This window comes from Megalops cyprinoides, chromosome 12 (genome assembly GCF_013368585.1).
Source record: "Megalops cyprinoides isolate fMegCyp1 chromosome 12, fMegCyp1.pri, whole genome shotgun sequence".
NCBI classification, from domain to species: domain Eukaryota; kingdom Metazoa; phylum Chordata; class Actinopteri; order Elopiformes; family Megalopidae; genus Megalops; species Megalops cyprinoides.
The window spans coordinates 24,944,708-24,963,269 of record NC_050594.1 but is presented as its reverse complement, the minus strand read 5'-3'; the positions used below and the strand labels follow the sequence as shown (position 1 = coordinate 24,963,269).

At 48.5% G+C, this 18,562-nt stretch overlaps 1 protein-coding gene across 1 annotated transcript in view; it reads left to right on the top strand.

Annotated features, from left to right (window-relative positions):
- The window catches only part of efcab11 (EF-hand calcium binding domain 11), a 40,522-nt gene that overhangs the window by 8,452 nt on the left and 13,508 nt on the right, over positions 1–18,562 (top strand). Inside the window, exon 6 of the mRNA XM_036542358.1 lies at positions 2,529–2,619. Within this exon, the coding sequence (XP_036398251.1) occupies positions 2,529–2,619 (91 nt within the window). The remainder of the gene's footprint in view (positions 1–2,528; positions 2,620–18,562) is intronic.

The window sequence follows — 18,562 nt, the reverse complement described above, 5'->3', positions numbered from 1 at the left end:
GCTTTTTTTTCCCTGGTAGGCACTGGACCAAGCTCAAATGATAGTGTCTGTAAATTCCTTGGAATTAGCATTGTAGCATTAAAATGCAAACTGTTTCGGCGCCCATCAAGTTAAATACTCGCTAGCACACAAAATATGGGGTTTGCACGGTTCTAACCACTTTTCTCTCTGAGCTGTTTTGCTGGCAGGAGTATAATTAACTAATTAATTTTGTTACAGAATTTATTCCGACGAGGGAGTCAGGGGTAACCATATGAGGAGGACATCAGGTGACTCTGATTAAATCTGGTTAAATGGCCCAGGGATCCTGCATCATTAACCCTTTTGAGTGCCCCTTCCCCACCCCATTAAGGAAAGAACACTTGTGTTTCAGTAAACAGTCCTTGGAAACTGTTGCCATCTGCTTAAAGCATGCTGCTTCTACGGTATCGGGGCGCTGATGCTGTTTACCGGCTCACTTTCTCTCTACACTCCAGTATTAAAAAGTTTGAAACATCTTACACTCTCTCCCCGTATCTTTTCCGAACAGGATGTGTAATGACGCGCTGCCCTAGACGACGTGTACGCTCCTTGCGTGTGATGCAAGCAAGATGCAAGCAGCACTTTTTGAGCATGAGGGGTACGGGCAATTTGTTAGGCTTACCGTTGCTCCCATGTGCTACTTGAATTCACCAGGGTGATCCCTCTGTACCTCAGACGTCAAATACCGACTGTCACAATCTCCAGGCAAGTTAACACTCAGGCATACAGTACATTGTAACGTTTTACAGCTGCGGCAATGCCTCTGAAAAAGCCCCTGTTAATGTGTATTAATAGTTTATTTGTAGTAATGGTTAATTTGCGCTCTCTGTCAGCCGCTATGTAATAATATGAGTCTGCATGTATACATTAAAAATAAACAGCCCTCCAGCCGCAGCTGCCAGGGAAAACCATTTAGAGCAAAGTCTATATCATAGCGGAGCCTTTGAATAATTCCAGTGGCGTGTAAATAGAGCTCCTCTGTTCTCCGGCCAACTTTTCTTAAAACTGGTGTAGCAGCCGTTTGTGTTTGATTGCCCTGACAGGGTGCCAGGAGCGGAAAGCCCCCCCCCGTCTGCCATTGAGCAGACAGCTGTGGGTGAGGTGTTTGAACGTCGTCTCCTCGGCGCTGTCACTCCCGTGCTCCCTTTTTTCAGCGGGAACAAATCGAGGGGAAACCGCGTTTAAGTGCCGCGTCTCCATCATAAGTCGGTGGCAGGCTGCCCGCCGCTCAGATCGCGCTCGGCGACGGAGGCATCCTTTCATTTTTCTGCTCTGTGCACGTGAGTGTGTGTGTGTGTGTGTGTGTGTGTGTGTGTGTGTGTGTGTAGGCCCTGCTTTGCTGTTGGAGCTCGCCACGGCTGTTTACACAGCGATCAGTTTTGCCACAAGGTGTTGCAGTAATTTGCCATGTTATTCAGCCTATACAGTGAGCTAGCCAGCTTTAACTGCGAGCACAAGTTAAGTTGTATGGGTGTTTTAGATTTCATTGCAGGTTGCACAAAAATAATGTTGAAAGAGCAGTTTATGCCCAGCCAGCTGTTGGGGCTTGTCCCGGGCAGCAGAGTGGAGCGGTGTCTTGGAAACTTGGCTTGCAACCAGATGGTTGCATGTCTGAATCCCAGTTCATGGGTGTTACCCTTAGTTAGGTACCTGACATGCAAAGTACTTCAGCTGACTCTTTTCAGTTCATATACAGGTGTAGAAACAGATGATATATAACCAGTTGAATATGTGAGCTGGCTCTCCTGTAGGAAAATGAAACGTATTGCAATATATAGAGGAATATGTTGGTCAGCCCAAGAATGTATTGCAAAGTGTATTAATACAAAGCATGTCTCACGTTTAATAATTCAATTTTGTATGTGTCTCCCAGCAGTAGAGGTGGAAGGCTACGCTTTTATCCTTTGGAAAGTACATCATAGCATGCAGAGTACCAGTTTAATCCCTGTGCCAGTCACTGAAACTCACAGCACGGTTAACAGACTTCAGTCCCACAATTAACTTTCTATGTGTCAATGCGCTGATCATTCTCTGGGGAGTCGTTTCCGGCGAGGCAGTATTTCTTGAATCAATGCTGGCATTACCAAGACCGAGAGTGACATTAAACTGGTCTGCCTGCGCCTGGAGGAGGTGTCACTCTGAGCTCGCGGGGCTAGACCTGTGCCGCTCCCCTCCTCTTCTGCACCAGCCTGAAAAGCGAATGGGCTGTGCGGCTTTGGCGAAGCAGAAGGCTTCACACAGTGAAGAGACGCTGCGGTGGTTAGCATCGCCCGCTCATTCTGAAGAGTAGCGCAGACTTCTCTAAGCCACAGAAACGGGGTTCTGTTCATTTGTTTTTTTGTTCAGGGCGTTTTGAAGGGGAACAGCGGTGGGCTTTAAACGCTAATAAAGGAGTGACATTTTGAGGTTGTCTTTGAATTTGCGCCGTGTTTATTTTTGCAGAGTGACGCGTGTTGATTGGGATGTCAGAATTGTTAAGGCTCCCGGCGCTCTCTCTCTCTCCCCAGGTCGAGGCTTTCTGACGATGGAGGACTTCAAAAGGGCCTTCGCCCGGGCTGCCCCCCGTCTGCCGGAGAGAACGGTGCAGGAGGCGTTCCGGTAGGAGCCCGGCTTCACTCGCATTCCCTCTGTTGCCCTCTGTCCCTCACATCGCCAGCTCACAGCGACACATCTGAGGCTGCTGCTTTGTTTGTAAGGCACTATCATGTAGTTGGCAGCAGTGTAGCATAGTGGTTAAGGAGCAGGACTCGTAACCGAAAGGTTGCCGGTTCGATCCCCGCTGGGACACTGCTGCTGTACCCTTGGGCTTAACCCACAGTTGCCTCAGTAAATATCCAGCTGTATAAATGGATAACATTGTAAAACATGTAACCTATGTAAGTCGCTTTGGATAAAAGCGCCTGCCAAATGAATAGATAAATAATAATAGTGGAATATGGGATATTTACATATGGCAGATTCAGATGGACGCTGGGATATTGATTGACATGGGGTCTCGTAGGTAGGCCCTGTACTTACGACACCTCTTTGTTAACTCAGAGGCTTGTGTTACGGCTGCTCTCCATCTGAAGGCGTCTCTTTCATGTAGCGCCATTAGAATGCTCCCCGCCAAGCGCGCGCGGCGTGCGCCCCTCTCCGCCTGCGGAGCCCCGTCCGCCGAGGACCGACTCTCATTAAGTCAGGTTAGGTCTCCACGCTCAGCCGGTCCTCCGCGGAGCCTTAGCGGGATCGATTTCTACCCGAATCTGTGCTCCGCGCCAGGTCCCCCCACCCCAGCTCCTGCGCTCGGCGTTGGATGAGTTTTTGGCAGGCGAGCCGCACGCTCCAACAGGTGTCGTCCCCCCCCCCCATCCACACACCCACCCCCCACCCCCCCCCCCCCCCCCACGGTGCAGCCGGTGTTGCGTTCGCACTCGTCCTGAACCGTCGCTAGGAAGCAGGGTCTGAAAATAATGACAGATCCCTCGCTGGGCGGGAAGACCGGCTTTGTGCTCGCGCAGCGACGGCCTGTTTGCTGTGACGGGAGGATCGCTTCGTTTCTCAAAGAGCAGCTGTTTTATTTGTTTGGCTGTGTTTTTATATGGCGTTATTAGGCCTCGGCCTTTTGTGTGCGTCTCCCATCTGTTCAGACCCTCCCGGCGACGGGTAAAGATCGAGAGGAGCTGAAGAAGCATGAACGCTCACAGGGTTTGGAAAAGGGTTCGGGTGCCAGTGTCGCACAGTGGTTAAGGAGCAGGACTCATAGCCAAAAGGTTGCTGGTTTGATACCCCGCCAGGGCACTCCTGCACCCTTGGGCAAGGTACTTAACCCACAATTGCATCAGTAAATAGCCACCTGTAGATATGGATAACATTGTAAAAAATAACTAACTGATGTAAATCGCTCTGGATAAGAGCATCTGCTAAATGCCAGTGATGTAGTGTAAAAGGCACGGGAAAAGTGAGGGATTCACTTCGCTTCATTCAGGTCGACACTTCTGAATACGGCACCCTGATGCTAAGCCATAGTTGCATATGCATCAGGAGTCATAGACTGCAGTTACCTCCGGGTGCAACATGTTTGTGTCCAATTATGAGCCAAAGCTCCGGAGGATACCCTGCTTGCTCTGAATAGCTCTCGTTCATGTTTACCGAGAACCACATTCGAGATCAGAACAAGGGAGGCAGATAAGGCGCTGAACCACAAGTTAAAGAGCACACAGTGCGGGAAAGAACTAAACCGATATACATTATAACTGGCATTTCTCATTGTTTTTTTTATGTTATTTTTTTCCCCTCCCGGAATTGAGTGTCTCCAGATAACAGCCTCTCCCTCTGATTGTTATTGTTATTGCGGCTGTTGATTTGGTTAGAAGATGCCCTTATTCAGGGCAGCTTCCATAGCTTTCATTCCAAATTTACTCCCTGAAGAAGCTCTGCTCTGGGTGAAAGTTGCTCTCTCTATGGTATGACAGCAGTGCCTTATATTAAATTTAAACCCGCCGCCTTCTGACCACAAGCGCTGTTCCTTAACCACTACACATCACTGCTGTTTACTGTGGGCACAGGACTGTTAACCCGGAGGCAATCCACCGATCCTGCAGTTCACCTGCATCTCGCTGGCTTACCTGTCTTAATTCCAGTTTGTTCTAGCAGAGCCCTCACGCTCCCTCTCCCTTCTTCAGTGTGTGGCGAGGGAGGGAGGGAGGGAGAGGGGGAGCGGGAGAGGGAGAGGGAGGACAGTTTATTTAGCAACGCAGCACCTGGTCCAGGCAGGAAGCAGAAAGCGCGACGCGCGGGTCCCCAGCCGACTTGGCAGAGCGGGTGCTGAAAGTCATAACCTTCACGCCGTCGTGCCATCTTGTTTTCTTCTCCTCCTCCCCCCCCCCACCCCCACGCACCCCCACGCCCCACCCCACCCCACCTCACCCTCCGCTCCTCTCCTCCGTCATTCTGCTGCACCCAATGCCGCGCGCAGCAGCGGCGGCGGCGAAATAAAGAAATAAATCAACGGCGTTGAAGAGAGGGAGAGAGGGGGGGGACTAAAAAAGCGCCGGTGTTGTGCGGTGTTTATCTGCAAGGCCCAGGGCTGTGTTTAGGATAGATTATCACAACAAAGTGATAAATAATAAGGCTCGCCCCCGGGTGACTCTGCTGGAGGAAAGCGCGGTGGCTCCGGTGTCAAACGCTCCCCCTCCGCTCACCTTAAAAGAGCGGCGACCCCCCCCTCCCCACCCCCACTTGTCTGTATACATTCCTCAATCCCTCTTAAAAAAAAAAAAAAAAAAAAAAAGAACAACACCCTTGTCCTGTCCTTTTTGTCATAATTATAGCAGAACAATGAGGCACCCTGCAGGCTTCACACGATTAGCAGAAGGCTGGTGCCTGTTACGCGCGTGAGATTTATGGACATGTGCCGCCGCTCCGAATGAATGTTAACACATAGATCTCCCCGCCGCTCGTTGCCATGGCGATGGGTACACAGAGAGCCGGTGCCATCACACCTTGAGCGGCGCCCGCAGTAGGTTTGTTCTTTTGTTGCTACTGTTTCTAAAGCAACTATCTGTCATCGCTTTCTTATGAATACCTGGAATGTAGATTCTCCCGGTCGGCGAGGAATCGGAAGCTGGCCTCCCTTTCTGAACGCATGGGCTTTTTTTTTTTTTTATTTATTTTTATTTATTTTTTTTTTATTAACAAGTCCTAATTTGGTCGTTTTGAGCAGAAGATTGACGTTTTTTTTTGCCGGCAGCAATCAGGCATGTTAATGTGAAACATACTGCAAGGAGTAAGGGGAAAGATTATTCTATTTAGCAGAGGATTTCATTTGGCAGAGCCCTGGCTTGTCCCTATTAACCGTGTGTTTGCATGAAACGTCCTGTGAGAAGCACGATGTCATTCTCTCTTATTAAGGTATAATTTGATAATGGGCAAGTTCTTTTTTTTTTGTTGGCATTCGATACACTGTAAATTTGATTGTTATGAATATGATTAATGATGTTGCAGCGTTGACCTTTTTCATGTGCTTATATTAATTGAAAAGTGACTATAAACTACAAAAACTTAATTTAAAAATGTGAATTAAAAGTCTTCACCCTTATCAAAGGGAAGTGCAATTTAATATCGACATACAGGGTATTATTTCATTATAAAAAAAAAAATAGAAATGTATCCAGACTTACTGCAAAGCTGCTATTGCTGTGAATTTCTCAGCCCGAGATCCTTTAATTTGTTAAAATTGGGACTGAGGAGTAAGTGAATTAATTAGCATTCTTAAGTTGAAGTTGTTTTGGAGTTCCTCTTTTCTTAACCAGAATGATTCGTTTCTTTTCTTTTTTTTTTTTACATTTTTGGAATATTAATGTGAATATCTCCATTCCCCAAAGCTATGGTGGGAAGAAGCAGCGGCATGCACCTCCAGTTTCTGTGCAAACTGCAAATGGCGTGCGCTCTGGCCGGCTGCACCGCAGTGTGACAAAGCGCCTCAGATCCGAGCCCGACAGCGGCCCCCGGTCCCGCCGACTCAAAGAGTCGCCGTCGCCGGCTGCGCGCCGCCCTGTAATGGCCGGACCGTTTCCCCCCACAAGGGGAAGCCTGTGTTTGTGTGGGGAAGGAAAAAAAAAAAAAAAACCTGAACAGATCAGTGGCAAATTAGCCTCGCCTGTGCCCAGCGTGAGCACATTTACTGCATATTGAAAGTTTGCCCTTTTCTTTTGCCACCATATCAAGGTAATTACATTTCCTTTGTAGCATTGTGAAAGGAGGTATCACCGCCCTGCAGTTTTACTGCCTGCCTGTGGAAGCTCTCAGTGAATAAATCCCTTAAAGTACGCTTTTTTTTTCCTCCTGTTGACACAATGAGCTTAATGAAAGCACAATAAAGCAGCTCCATCCTTAATGCGCTGTCCATTGAAAAGGCAGCTAATGGTCCAGTGATATGTGGCTTTCGGTGCCTGCATAGCCGTTGATGGAGCCCTGCCACGTTCTGTTTTTCTTTCTCCCTCCTCTCTTTCTCTCTCTTTCTCCCTTCCGTGACGGGCAAGGCCGCGTGTGACGATTAGGCAGGCACGTGCAGGTCGTGACCTTTGAGCAGAGTTCTTCTTCTCTTTGCGCAAAGAGGAATATAACCATGTGCTGTTTGTCTTAGATAATCAATAGTGTCACAACCGAAGTAACTGGCTGTAGCGGCTGTTTAACAGTGGCTGAAAAGAAAGACATTCAGCACAAACAAAATCTGCTGCTCAGCTCTGACAGGTTGGCAAACTCTAACCTGACCTCTGACCTGGTCACCTGTGACAGAGTGCACTGAACGCATGACCTCTTTTCTCTTTAACTCCCTGGCTCTGAGTGGCTCGAGGCCGCAATGTGAAAGACTCCCATGCTGGACGTGGACGTCGGTTGATTTTTTTTTTTTAAATGTCTTCACACTATAAAAAATGTGTTGCTGCAGCCAGATCTTGTGAAAGCCGGATTTAAAGCTACATTTGAAGTGTAGAGAGGGCCCGGGTGACAGCTACGGAGGTGAATGGAGCCATCCTGTGTGTCCTATTATCGCAGCATACGGAACTGAATCATCCCATTCAGCATATTAGAATGCCTCCTTCTTTAGAGTTTGTTTCTTTGTCGCACCAGCAGAAGCCAAATTGAAAAGAGAAAAAAACCAATGTAATCAGTCAGACCAATGCCTTTTGTTTATCTTGCAGTACTTTGATGCTTATCTTCTCAGAGTAGTTAAATATATACATTTATTCATGTCATGCAAGGCCACTTGGAAGGGATTGAAATTAGTTTTCATTAATTTTCTTCTCACTTTGAATTTTCACTTTCTGGACTTCAGGCTTGTGTGGTTACTATTACTATTGTTATTTTCATGTATTCCTTGGAGTCCTCCCAGATTTAGGAGGGCTTTTTTTTTTTTTTAGAGAGCAGGTTGCAGGGTGCCAGAGGGTAATGCAGTAATCACGTTGGTTCCCCTGGACTCAGTGAATCGGTGCTCAGCACGCTGCCCCCTGCCTGTGGCTGCTCTTTCACAGCGGTGTAGGTCAGGGGCTTTGGAGGAGCTGTGAAGGGTGAGGGCTCTTTCCTCGCACACGGACGGGTCACACAGAGCCGATCCCCGTTCCTTTCCGCTCACCAGGGTCCGAGGAAGGTGAGGAGGCGCCGGGATCCGGTGCGGTTTGGGAGGAAGTGGCTGAGCTCCTCTGAACAACGCTGGACGAACCTCAAGCCATCTTACGCACGTTTCGCACATCCAGCCTCTGTCATTACCCCAGACCTAGAGTTCCGGGAGGAATCGCTTGTGTGTACCGTTAACCACAAGCGCAATAGGGAGCAACTCAGAATGCCTCCAATTGGATCTTTGTGTGGCCATATCGTTTCCATGAAAATTACATTGGCCTCCCCCGGTGCAACTCGACATCCCTTGGAGGGATTCTAACGAACAGTCATTTCCAACTTTTTTTTTTTGCGCCGCTATCGGGAATATCAACAGCTATAACTGAAGTCTACGTTCCTTTGAAGTGAAAATATAAGTGTCTTTTAAATAGGGTCGCCGAGCGGGCTATCTCACGCTGTCTGAGGCAGATAGCGGCTCGCGGCGGCCCTCGGAGGTGATTTTCTCCCCCCGGGTTTCCGCTAATAAAGATGGGGCCGATATGTCCATCAAAACCCCCACGTTCGGTGGTCTGGTAAAGGGGCTTTGTTCTACCCATGTGAAACACAAGGCCCGTCTCCGGGGAGATGGGGAGATAAGCGCTTATGATAATAAGCGGCGGAAAATGTAGTTACCTGCTTTCGCTTTCATTACTTACCGCCATTTGTGCCGCTCTGGCAGGGAGATGCGTCGGAAATGAGCGCGTCTTTTCTGCACCGCGGCTGCTGGAGTTGGGTGTTTTGTTTTCTTTTACTGTGTTTTTATTTACTCAGACCACTAGTTAAATAAGGATTTTTTCCCTTGTTGCATTAAATACATTTACTAGGGACTAGTAAGTAATAGATATTTATAGTTATATTGTCTACCTTTAAATAAGCTGTAAATTCCAGTTCATTTCACCGATTCTGTGGCTGTTTTTAAAGGTTAGACTGGATGCCTCATATATAGTTTGTAAAGCGCATGAACAGCCTTTTTGAGTCGACTGGCACTCCCGGCAGTAATTCTCCAGAAATATATAAAAAAACAAATGCGGTGCTTGAGGTGAGCGCTATCCTTCCTGGCCCCTTAAGCCGAGTGGTTTCAGGAGGAGGCGTGCTTGACAGGAGCGAAATTGCTCCTGTTTGAGTGTAACAAAGCAGATTGTGTCCCGGGTAGCAGCTGTAAACTGGACTGCAAGGCCCGCGCGGGTTTCTCGCGTGACTTCCTGTGACGATGAGGCAGCGGGGAGAGAGAGGACGGAGGGAACGGGGGAACGTTGAAGAAAACGTGTCCCTCTATAACCTCACAGCTCACAGCTATGACAGAAATATGCAGGAAACCGGCGCCACAGGCAGGGAGAAACGCTTCATTTGTATGCCGTCCACACCTTGGCTACATTTTATATAGTTTAATACGCAAGGAATTTAATCTGATGATACTGCTTCTAATATGTAGCCTATGCATAAACATACTGGTTTCAGGCGCTTTCTAGCATTGAATTTGGGATTATATTAATCAACTGACACTGATGTCTGCATGAAAGCAGTCATTTTTCTTGGCCTGAAGAAACATTCCAGACGGATGTTGAGTGATACCAAGGTAACACTGGCTCTGAAAGACGGAAGCACCGTTTTGGTTGAGGCTCATAGGGCTGGTTAGCAAAGGTGCGGGCGGAAAGAGCACTGCTTGGGGTCCTGACAGCGCCGGCCTTGTGGCTGCTGTTTATCCAGCATCAGTCCTCCCAGTGCTGAATCGACATGTTATACATCATAAAGCCTTTTATGCAAAGTCATGTTCATCCATATTGCATGAAGTCACTATCTTCTGTGCAAATCTTCCATGTTGAGCCATGGGTTAAGTGATTTAGTTAACCATATGTATTGTTGCACTTCTGTCCCACGGTGCATTGTGAATGTCTTCCCATTGTGCCTTGTACAATGACTTTCTTCATCGTTATTCTTAGCACTAAATCATACACGCTGTACTCAACGCAGGAGCCGTGGTCGTGAATGGGTAGTGGCCGTTTGGTGGCTGGCCGGGCGCGTGGCGCTGTGCCGCGTGACGCTGAGCGGATGAGGTGGCTGATGTTCCACCTGTGTGCGGTTTTACATGTCTCCGCTTGGCACCTCCCTCTCTGCATGAGCCTCGTTTTGAGCCAATGCTTGAAATTTTAATGTGGTGAAGCAGAAACCGCTGTCAGGCTAGTTGAGTTGAAAATTGCCTGCAACATGAAACATATCCTTGCTCTGCAGTGATAAGAACTGGCCACACTTTATACCTGCGACATTGGAAAAGAAACACCAGAGTTTGCTAATCTGCAAACTTTAAAATAAAGACCAATTATATGCTACAGCACAGACATTAGATCCAGAAAACCTTCCTTTTCAATCTGGAGAGGGCCATGCAACGTGTGACTGGGGACAGAATGCCTCTAGGTTGCTCACTGCAAGATGTTGCCAGGCCAGGAAATGAGGCATCCACTTGGTTAGCCAACACTTACCCTGGTTGTTGAGAAAGGCCATTGATGGTTGTCATTAAAATGCTAATGAATTAACTGGCACCCTTCACCATAGCTTCTGTTCTTCCATGTGTAAGAAGAGACATACCTTGTGCAGTACACACAAGTTTCTGGGGTATATACAAGTTGACATTTGTTTGGCAGCTCAGTTTTGTCTGCGTACCGTTTAATTAAAAATCAGAGTTTATTTGCCAATGTTGTTAAACAGGTACTTTCACATAGCTGGTATACTGTAATTAAGGGATGAATGCCTGGGCAGTATTTTTTTTTTTTTTAAAACGAACATCCTGTACTCGCATGCACGCTGGCACATGAACGCAGACTGCAGTGCTTTGAAGTTTCGGCTTCATTACGGCACGGCGCATTTTTAACATGCGATTTGGAAACCCCGCTTTATAGCAGCGCTGCTTCAGTTGCCACGCCGCACGGTTGCTGTTTGAATAAATACTCTTTCAGGCGTTGCGCTCAGGGGTGTGGAGGAGTGGATGGGTCCTCAGAGGGTGACAAGTGCTTTTATGGCCACTTAAGTTGTGCGATACTTAAGGTGTTTTATTTAAGTATCGAGCTGAAGGGGCCGTTTCTCTCCCTTTGCCCCTTTGTGTGTTTCAGTGACGCTCGGCCAAAATGACCCAGAACTGGATTCTTACTTATAACAGATAAATAGTAAACTGCTGTCATATTTTAAATTGATCCTGATGCATCTGAACCAAACTTCAGCATGAAAGCGGCAACATGACCCAGAGAATAACGTTTTCCAGCGTGTTTGAATTCATTGATTTAATTAGGGTGTTTTGGTCAATAAAGCAATCAAATGCCAAGAATAATGATGAAAAATGTCAATGTACAAGATACAATGGGACGACATGTACAATGAACCACAGGATAGAAGTGCAACAATATGTATGGTTCAGTAAATCACTTAACACATGGCTCAATATGTCAGATTTGCATACAAAATAGTGACTTCATGTCATATGGATGAAGTTGACTTTATGTAAAAACCTTTAGGATGTATAAGAGAATCTGAGATGTATAGTGTATTCAGAAGCATTACAGCATTCATGAGATAAGCAATTAAAAAAATTATGTGGCGTGAATGCAGATGTAGGAGGGGATGCAGACATAAATGTGTATCTTAAGAGTAAAATCCGAGTTGTGAAAATCCAATTTACTTCTATAGTGTAACCCTTATGTAACTCAGGGATTGTCTTTTACAGTATTCAAGCTTAATGTTGATGTCTCTCATAATCGGTATACCAGTTGCTTTTGGAAGCATGTTTTAAAAAGCCAAACATTCACAGACAAAAGAAGGAATTCTGAAGCTGTCAGCGAGCAATGATGTCATTTTCATGATGTTCTACCAGTCAGAGGCACCAAACTCAAATAAAGCATGCTGCTTGTTTCCTAGGTAACAGCATATCAACTGATAGTTTCTAGGTGGAGGATCTATTTAAGGTGTATTAATCCTGAAAAGCACCTGAAGGGAAAACTAGGGGGATATTTGATTAAAGCTGTTTCATTTGATTGGGGTTTTAGTTTTTTGGGCCATAAGAGGTTGTGTTTTTCTCCCTCCAGGCAAGTATCAGAGACAGGTTCTCACTAACTTTCTCTGCATCCAGGGAAAACGGAAAGTGGAGTGCCATTTAGCGTCCAGGTCCCCGCAAATCTCTAGATTACCTGCAAGCTTCCGTGAAGGAATTGAAAGCCTTCCTTGAATGACTTTCCCTGAAGAGTGGTGGCTTACCTTTGATCTCCCCAGGCAGGGAGCTGATTGGTCAGTCCGGCCTTGAAGTCGCTGGCTGAATTTCCTCTGAAGGTCGTTGTGAAGGCAGGGCCGATATTACCCCCCCCCCCCCCCCCCCCACCGCTTCTGAGGAGGAGAGGAACGATAAACCGCGTAAAGAGCCCTTCTTTGATTTCTGTTTTGCGGCCGTAATTTGACTACGTGTCGCCGCTCTGATTTGGCAAAATTGGTAATCAAACTGATACTTGCCCGGCGCTTCTTAACGGAGCTTGTTAACTGCAAAAGAAAATGAGAGGGAGAAAAAAGAGCAGAGTGCTCCTGTAAGTGTCTGGCTGCCTCCAGCCGCGGGAAGCCTGTCTGTGATTGGCTGTGGCGGATGAGGAGCTGGAACCCGGGGGAGTTGAGGATGGGCTCTCATCCCTGTGCTTTAACATTTTTATCATTGAACATCCTCTACATGGAAGGTCTGCCTTCAAAGGCGGGAACCATTAAAGTTTTTTTGCTCTACAGCTCCGAGTCCTGCTGCACCAATCGCTATCACCCCCCCAGTTTGAATCACGTCCGCCGGACAGTGTAGCTGGTCCACTGCTAGTATATCAGACTTTGATTGGGTCCCGTGCTCTTGCAAAGGTCCAGAAGACTGTAATTAATTAATGTGTAGCTGGGTACACGCATGGCGTGCATATGTCTTGATGGTGAAAAATGATGAAGCTCTTGTCATCAAAAAAGTTCGACTTTGCCCAGATAACTTCTCTGAGTGTGTTCAGGAAGCGCTGCTAGATTTGACGTGCCAAAGATCCATTATTGTTGAGCGCTCAAGTCTGAAATTGTGCCAGTAGTTTGTTTTGCCATGCTGTTGCTTCATCCTCAGTGTGATGAATGACTACTTTTTACAGCACAAAAGAAAGAAAAATTGCGCGTTGATTGGCGCGCAGCGTAGCGTGTTTATGCGTCTTGTTTTTCAAAAAGATGGGCTGGCTCTCGGACGGCTTACGTTATGTCCGGGGGGCGCGCTTTTAAGCCAAGCTGTTTCATGCCGCAGAAAATGGGATAAGCTCTGACCCCTTGAGCCATCCCAGCTTGGACGTGGTTGCCCCAGTCTGAGATATCCAGCAACACATTGGGTCATAAGTGGTGGGTTTGATGTTTGAGTCCCCTTTGATGAGGCTTCTGCTCCCTTACAGACCACACAAGGGGTGTGTTGGTTTAGAGTAAATGTCTCAGTATGGATTTTAGTTCTCGAAACAGCAGGGGTTTTTGCACATTTCTGACTATAAATGGATTCTCGGGGAGTGACGTAAAGAGAAACTTAGTTGCGCTCTGTTGTGGGTAAATGACATTGACATATTTTTTGTAGTGAGTTTATTTTTGAAGTTCCGTTTCTCTACCTATGGAATTTAAATGACTGCGCTCCACAGATTGTTTATGGCTCCCGGAGCTGTCATAAGGACGCTCTGTTTTGTCTTGTTTCTTCGGGAGCGCGCTGTGAACGATGGGTTTTGATGGCAGCCCCAAAAAACGCCTTGTCTCTAAGTGATTACAGAGCGCGGGGGAAAATAACCGGAGGGTCAGCGTGATGGATGGAGCCACCGAGCGCGGTGAGCGATAATTGTGGAGGACACAGACGGCCTCTCTCTGTCTAGTGCAGGCACACGCTGCGTGTCATCGGCGATAGTCGCCGAGCCTGAAGAGCTCGCACCGAGCGTTGGGGGTAGCAAACGGAGCAGCCGGCCTACAGGTAGTTTGAGCTGGGGAGACGCGGAACTGACTGAGTGGAAGGAGAGGAGAGCCAAGGGGCCCAGGTGCAGTGCGCAGTGAGAGACCCGCACCTCCCTGTCTGCGCTCCGGCTGGAGCAGTCTCGGCCCGCACCGCCTCGCACGCCAACCGGAGACCATACAGAAACGCCCTCCCCCACCCCCGCCACAGAACTTTTCTGCCTCACGGACAGGGAAATAAACACATTAAATGGCATAATTAATCCATCTCCGCAAAGCCATGGAAACAGTAAGCTGCCGGGCTGCGATAATAATGCGGGGGGATCCCAGCGGAGGCCCCGGTCTGCCGCGCCTGGCTGAGAGAGCGGGAAGAGGAGAGCGCGTGGCGCGGGGCGATGGTGGGGGTGGGGGGGGGGGAGCCGGGCCCCCGCTCGCCACGCTGGAGGACCGGGCCGCCTCTGCCCGCGCCCGTCCCGGCTCCGGCTCCGGCCTCCGGAGAATCCTATCAGACCGCTCACTGGAGCCCGGGCTCCGGCACACGGGCGCTCACACACGCGCCCCGCTACACGCTAAAGTCCCACTCACCATCTCTCTCAATTAATCTCTGTCGCGTTCTGAAATTGCATTGGCATCGCGTGGGAAGGCCTTGGAGAGAACGGCGTCACCTGACGTCCGGCGGCGCCAATGAGCGCGGCAGTTATTTCGTTACGGTGAAATGGTTACTCCTGTGCAGGAAGGTGATAAAAGAGGGATGACAAAACGCACACATTCCGAGGCACTAATGTAAGTTGTGCGGCGCACATCGAGGCTGCAAGTTAAGTGCATTCTGCCTTATTTATGCACGGTATTGACTTTCCAATGGATTTTACATCTCTCATGGGCTTGCTTGGCCCCTCAGATATCTGTTATAGTGTTTTCCTTTCTGTAGAATAATCAAAGTATTTTTTTTTTTTTTTCCCGCCCACATTATGCGGCTGAAACCGCAGGGACATTAAAGGAAATTACATCCAAGCTGTCACCGTAGAGAGTCTTTTCCCTGCTCCCAGCATGGCTGCTGTGAGCCTGACCGCTCGCACCTCCCCCCCTCCTCCTCCCCAACGCCAGCGAAAAAAGACGACGGCGCCTGCGGACTTCTCCGGAGCCCGGTGCTGCCAACGCCCCCCAACGTGCCAGGGAGAAAAGGGGAGGGGGGGGGCTGCTGGCGCAAGGCGGGCGCTCGGCCGCGCACAGGTTGCCCGGCAGAAACCCAGCGAATTGGCATGAATGGAGGAAGCGGTCTGTCGTCAGAGATTACCGTCCGGGCCACTTGTTCTCCGAGCTGCGCAGGAGCAGATCACCAGCCTGATCCTGGGGAGGTGTTGTGTAACCAGGACACGTTGCTCTAACCCGATTACGGCAACAATTTTCTTTATATTGAGAGATGGCGATATTCATATATATATTTATGTGTATGTACAGTACCAGACAAGTGTTTGGACACACCTACTCACAGAGGGGTTCTTTTTAATTTTTACTATTTTCTACATTTTAAAATAATAGTAAAGACATCGAAACTATGAAATACCATTAAAGATGTTATGCAAAAATGTTAAACAAATCAGAACTATCTTATATTTTGGATTCTTCAAAGTAGAAATTCACACAAACATAGGCATCAACTTCATAATTTATATTTGTCTAAGAAACAAATTTCAAGCATTTAAGTATAAGTCTTTAGATCAAAATGTCTTTGAATGTGTGTTTCTCATTATCTTAATCAGGTAAGTCCAGACGTTTGGTACTGTATATAAGGAGTATTAGAAAGTACGTGCACTAATTGCATACGCACATATGGAAGCTGTTATTGAAATGGCGTGAAGTACAGCAGGTAACTTCACTTTTTGTTTAATTTGTTTGATGTTTTTGATATTAATATTCTCATCAACAGCACTGAACAGCAGGGGGTAAAGTATGAAATTCACAGGTTGGTGCTGTACATGGCCACCAATGGGAAAATTACAAGCATCTGCATGTATCTCTGACGCAAGCATTTTACCTGGTGGCAGATTTTCATCCTTTGGGATTTTGTCCCACTCCTCTCGTGGAGACAGGACAAGCACGTGTGCCTTTGCGCCAGTCTCTTAGCCATACGTGTCGAATTTAGTCCTGGCCCGTCCCACAGATATTCGATGGGGCTGAAATCTGGCAGGAAGTGTTTCTGTGGCACAAATGTCACGTTCCCATTTTGTTGGAAAGCTGCTGTTTCGCAGACACGTGGAGACGTGTGTTGTCCCCTTGGAGTGTTTACAAGTCAGGATGAGCCCACAGTAGAACTTCAACAGTGCGGCACCCTGTCTGGTTGCCATTAATCACTACTAGTGGAGCTCTGTCTAAACTAGACGCTCCTGGCCACACTTGGACCGATGGTGCCCAACAATTAGTGAATTATTCTACATGTCTGTAGTATACTCATTGACATCCATTATGGTGATCCACACAAAAACGTCTTCATCGCTAAACGGAACTTGTCACCATTGCTCACGAATCCACTTTAGGTGTTTCAGGCAGTCTCATTCTGCTGCATGGGTGGGCATTCATTCCCTGTACAGATCTGTCGCTATGTAAAAACTGTGTGTGTGTTTTTATGTATTAATTCAGCGTGCAATCAAACAGATTACCTTAATCATGTAGTAGTACAAAGATGTATTATGAATGTTAGCTGCTGAAGATGTAATATTTTGTAGTGCATGTGTTGATGATACTTGGACATGTCTAATGGTTAGGAGGGGGCACCCGGTCATCTGCAGGGGACAGGATGTGAGAGCACTCTCTGGTTTGAAATTTGAAGAGCCATCCATTTCCCCTTGACAGCGGCAGACCGTGTGCCGGCATTCCCTGAGGCCTGCAGACGCCCCCAACCAAACTCGGGCCTGGCGCTTGGATCTTTTATTTATCCAACATGCACTTTGTGAGGGCACTACACATCCCAGAATGCATTTTTCATGGGCTTGCAAAGCGAGATCAAAATAAGGAAACGCCATTGATGAACAGAGAGAGCTCTCCAGGATGAATTAGTTATTTGCGGCGCCCGCAACAGGTTCCTTACGTGTGGTGCAGATGCGGTCACACACAGGACACGGCATCAAACGGGTACATCTTATTGCGCGGATCTGAAGCTGATTATGCCACGAATGTGGTGAGTGGGACGCAGGTGACCGGTGAGAACAGCACCCCCCCCTCGTGTTCACGTCGGAGGCAGCTTTTTGCCACCCGCTGCTCAATGCATGTGACTGACACCCGAACACTTTGGCGGCAAACGCGGAAAGCCGCGCGCTCCTGCCGGGAGTCGGTAAACAGAAAGCGGAGTTTGTTTCACTTCAATCACCGCTCTCCTCGGTCTCAGGTAGTGTAAAAGACAAACGCCCCACGCACCCCCTCTGATTCTGTTTATCTGTTGCTGTTGACATTTACAGTAGTAGCTTCTCTCCTCGCTGCTGAACGGCGGGGTTGCCTGTTTTTTGTTGTTGTTGTGTTTTTTTTCCTTCTTTAGCTGTGCTTTTGCTTTTTGAGAAGGCGCCGGCCTGCTCCTTGGTGCTGTGGCTGTTGCATGCGGGGGCTGAGGTTTTTCCCTGCTCTGCGGCCCGGGCGGGCTGCCATGTTGATGAGGGGATCTGTGGAAGATCAGGCGCTGTCAGCCCCGCTGCATTAAGTCTTCTCTCTGACTGACAGGCTGATGGGGATGTCTGGGAACATTAGAGCCCGCCGGCCCCCTCAGACGTCCGCTCCTTCCAGGGAGCAAATGGGCTCTGAGAGCCCTCCTTTCAACCCGCACCTTGAGCGGGGGGGGGGGGGGGGGGGTGATCCTCGATAGGCATTAGCGCGATTAGAGGATCGCGGGGGTCATTGCTGAAGGTCCGTCTCGGTGCCGCGGAGGTCCCATTAGCCTCCCTCGCTCCGCGGCGGCCGCAAGCGGTTAACTCGGGAGGCGAAAATAGCGGCTCCGGCTCGCTGCCGGCGGCGCAGCGGCCCGAGGTAAAAACCTCCGCCGGTCCATCTGTCTCCGTGACACGGCATTGCGCCGGCGTCAGTGTGTTTCACAGCGCCGAGCGCCCCCTCCTCGTCACTCTCTGTCCGAGCAGATGGACGCTCGCCGTAAAGGGTTCCCGCTTGCCGCACCGGTCACGGGGAAAGGATGCCGCCGCGGGGTAGCGGGGGGCTCTGCTACACCCGGTGTGCCCGGGCTCGCCCGCCCTGACCCCTGCCCCTTTGGCGCCATTTGTTTATCTGTGCCGAGAGCTCCCCGATGTGCCGCATCAATTCTGCTTTAATCCCCTGGCGTTCGGCTGACCCCCTCGGGGAAAAAAAAACAGCCGTGCAGAAATATATTGCTTTCTGTTAACAAAGCCTGCTTTGAGAATGGATACAATGCATTTTCCAGGTTGAAATTGTTTTTTTCTGCATGCCCCCCCCCCCC